Genomic DNA, 3,576 nt, shown 5'->3' with positions numbered 1-3,576 from the left:
CACAGCTTCACTTCTGTAAACCAGTTTAAGTACCTGAGAAGCCTGGTTACAGATGATAACAAAGTTGAGAGCGAAATAGGGACCAGGACAACAGCAGGAAATAAATGTTAATTCTCACTGCAGAAAATACTGAATTTTAGAGCTCTCTCTAAAAGGATGAGAGTGGTCATTTACAAAACTATCGTAAGGCCAGTAGTGATCTATAGGGGAGAAACATGGCCCTTGACAAGAAAAGCAGAACAGATGCTCAACTTCTGGGAGAAAAAGGTATTGAGAAGGATATGGGGAGGAGTCTCGGAGAATGGAATTTGGAGAAGAAGGAATGAGGAACTGATAAATTTGTATGAAGAACCCAGCATCGTGGCGTTAATTAAAAGTACAAGATTAAGATGGTTATGACATGTTGAGAGGATGCCCTATGAAAGGATACCCAAAAAGATGGTTTATGGCAAACCAGATGGAAAACGGAAAAGAAGACGTCCCCGGATTTGTTTATTAATTGATTTGTTGAATGCAAAAGTAGTGTAACTCAAAATTGGAATTTTGAGATGTACAATACCACCTGAAGTTTTTAGTAAGAAATAATACTTTTTTTTATTATTTATTTTATATTTATATTATTTTATTTACTAATTAGTCAAAAGCGTATCTAACAATTCAAAAGCATTTGAAGTTAATTAACTATTTACTTTTTAATAACACTTACACCTCTTTTGCCCTCAACGGCTTAATTAGTATTTCATATGAACGATATCTCAAAGAAGGATAGTGACTAATTTTTGACATAACCCCTTTCCTAACATATGCTAGTAAACTTAATAATTTTTCTTTATTATTTAATAAAAGATAAAATGAGTATACTGACTTCAACAAGCGAATCAGGTGATTTAGGTATTCTGAAGCTAAGAGGTCGTTGAAGCTGAGGAGGCCTCTCCGGTACTGCTGGCTTCTCACCAACCGCATCACCAAGAACTGTCCTCGGCATTGGTCGAGGCGGCTTGCGTAGCGTACAGTATCCACCATCTTCCACCTTCATTTTTCTCACATCCTCTCCGGACTTGGAGGTTCTCTTATTCAAATCCATCCCACTTCCTTTGGCACCCTCAAAATGTTCAAATTCGAGACTATTCGCTTCCCCGACTAGCTTATTGTCTTCTTTACTGCTCCGCCTTTCACCTCCACCTGACCTCGTCTCGACAACTTTTACTTCAGTTTTCTTTGTGCTCTCTTCCTTTAGAGGACTTTTACCCATGTCCTTAGGAGGTGGAGGTCGGTTCTCTTTCTTTTCCAGTTTATCATCGACCTTCTCTTTCTCCACTTCTTTTTCCTTCTCTTTGCTCACTTTTTCTTTTGGTTTTTCCATCAATCTACTGAAATCTTTACTCTCTCGGTTTGAAGATTTTTCTTTGAATTCCTCTTTGTCCCTGCTTGGCATACCAGGTGGGTTTGGAGCTGTGGATTTGTTATGTTTACGTGACCTCACAGCTGGTTTTGGACTTCCATGAGGTGGGCTGAAAAAATAATTAAAAATCAAAATAATTTATTAAATGAATATTAATATCATTGATTCTAGAATAATACAAGCAGTAGTTTATAAAACTAAAAAAAGATAAAGGATGGATGAAAATAAGTCAAAATGTTCTCCTTCAGATCTAAGTTAGTCTGGACTTCAAAAAATCTGCACCCTTTGAGTAAAAAAAAAAAAAAAAAGATCAGTAAAAAAATTTATTATCCTCTATTTCTAGAAAACTAAAAAAAAATTGACATTTCACAATCCTACTTTGAAATTACATCATCCCTCACTGTTTTCAGAACATATATTAAATACAATACAATAACACAATACAATACAATCCAAATATAATGTGGAAATACTTTCTAATAACAATTTTTCAAATGAGCCTTTTAGTAGAAAAAAAAAATTACTAACTCTAATTTCAACAGTTTTCTTTTAGAAAAGTACTTTTAACCCTTTCATATAGCGGTAAAATTATGAATTCTGGTCTAAAAAATGTATAGTTTTTTATGTTTGGAAATACTTTGGCATGTCACAATCCGAGCAGTAGTACCTTCTGTTCTTTCCCCGCTTATTTGTTTCGAACAGTACACGAAGACAATACAATTTATTGGGAGATGGCAGTATCATATCAATCAAATGTTTTTCTGTCAATCGGAACAGTGATTGATTTACAAGTCACTACAATTACTACTGGGGCGACGGTAGCAGCCTGTCTACCAACCCAAAGGTTGTGAGTTTGAGTCCCGGCCCTATCCGGGATTTTTTCAAGCATATTATTACACAATACTTCCTCATAGCCTCCCCGAGACATTTGTGAGGCCTGTAAGCCAATGGGTGACACTTATAAAAAATAGGCTTGGGAATGACGAACCCACCCTATGAAAACCTCGTCAAGAAACACGCGATATATTTCCGCAGTACATCGTGTGAGGCCTTGGACCTCCACAGTCTGTCGTGCCAGAATAAGAAGACTATTACTACTATTCATGTTGGATAACAAAAATACAATTTTATATAATTCATAAAAATTATTTTTATAACTAATGAAGCACTAAACTCAAAAAAGAATGGCATACTGAATTCAAAACTAAACCACGCCCTCCTTCTTCAGTTAAAATAATCTTAGAAAACCAACAAAGTAAAGAATCTTATGTATCTTTGGTAGATTAAACAGTTTGAACGCCTTAACCTCAGAGATCTTGAGATCAGCTGAATGGTAATTGATGCTCTGCCTCTGACTGTTACGGGATACACTGTCAATGGGTTAATGATATTTCTCATTGCAAAATTTAAACATTATCTTAAATTATTAATCTTCTACTGGAAGAGTTTCTGGAATTAAATTTAATTTGGTGAATGGCACAAATTTTCCTTGTTTAATTATAATAATTTATTTCACATAATCAACAACAACGTTTCGGGAATATCCCCCATATTCAGGTTGCTGATAAACATATTATATATATGTATCTCGTATAATTATCTCCTATTTTGTCATTAGTGCTAATATTTAATAATATTATTGTCATTTAATGAATAAAACTTTTATACTATCAAATTTTATACATTTCTAGGAGAATAATTACCTTTCATAATGAAAGATAACCTTTAGGAAGGTAATTATTCTCCTATAAATGTATAACTGCTGATAGTATAAAAGTTTTATTCATTAAATGACAATAATATTATTAAATATTAGCACTAATGACAAAATAGGAGATAATTATACAAGATATATATATATAATATGTTTATCAGCAACCTGAATAAGGGGGATATTCCCGAAACATTGTTGTTGATTATATGAAATAAATTATTATAATTAAACAAGGAAGATTTGTGTCATTCACTAAATTCAATTTAAACATTATCTTTTGCAAAAGTATAGCAGAAATACAAAAACGTAACATTTTACAAAAATTAACATAATATTCTCAACCATTTATCCAATGCTAAATTGTTATAGAATCAATACTGAAATTATTAAGAATGATTCTATGGAACTAATCATCCTGTCAGCTGAAAGGCTCAAATATAGGTTAAGTGAAATAAAAAAA

General features: G+C 33.1%; 2 protein-coding genes across 2 annotated transcripts in view; both read right to left on the bottom strand.

The window, feature by feature from the left end:
• LOC106687368 (rho GTPase-activating protein 44) overlaps positions 1-3,576 on the bottom strand; it is a gene marked incomplete in the record, with an annotated part of 54,853 nt that overhangs the window by 14,804 nt on the left and 36,473 nt on the right.
• Positions 818-1,564, bottom strand: LOC136797044 (neurofilament medium polypeptide-like). Its single transcript, XM_067052500.1, has one exon. It carries the CDS (start codon positions 1,433-1,435, stop codon positions 833-835), a length of 603 nt encoding a protein of 200 aa, XP_066908601.1. The 5' UTR covers positions 1,436-1,564; the 3' UTR covers positions 818-832.

This window comes from Halyomorpha halys, unplaced genomic scaffold (genome assembly GCF_000696795.3).
Source record: "Halyomorpha halys isolate HHAL.00 unplaced genomic scaffold, Hhal_1.1 Scaffold951.1, whole genome shotgun sequence".
In the NCBI taxonomy this organism is placed as follows: Eukaryota; Metazoa; Arthropoda; class Insecta; order Hemiptera; family Pentatomidae; genus Halyomorpha; species Halyomorpha halys.
The sequence above is the reverse complement of the archived record's forward strand: the minus strand, read 5'-3'. Positions and strand labels throughout refer to the sequence as shown.

What these genes read in the sequence shown, in the direction of transcription:
- LOC136797044 (XM_067052500.1), bottom strand. Translation starts at nt 1,435, where the DNA reads ATGCCAAGCAGGGACAAAGAGGAATTCAAAGAAAAATCTTCAAACCGA.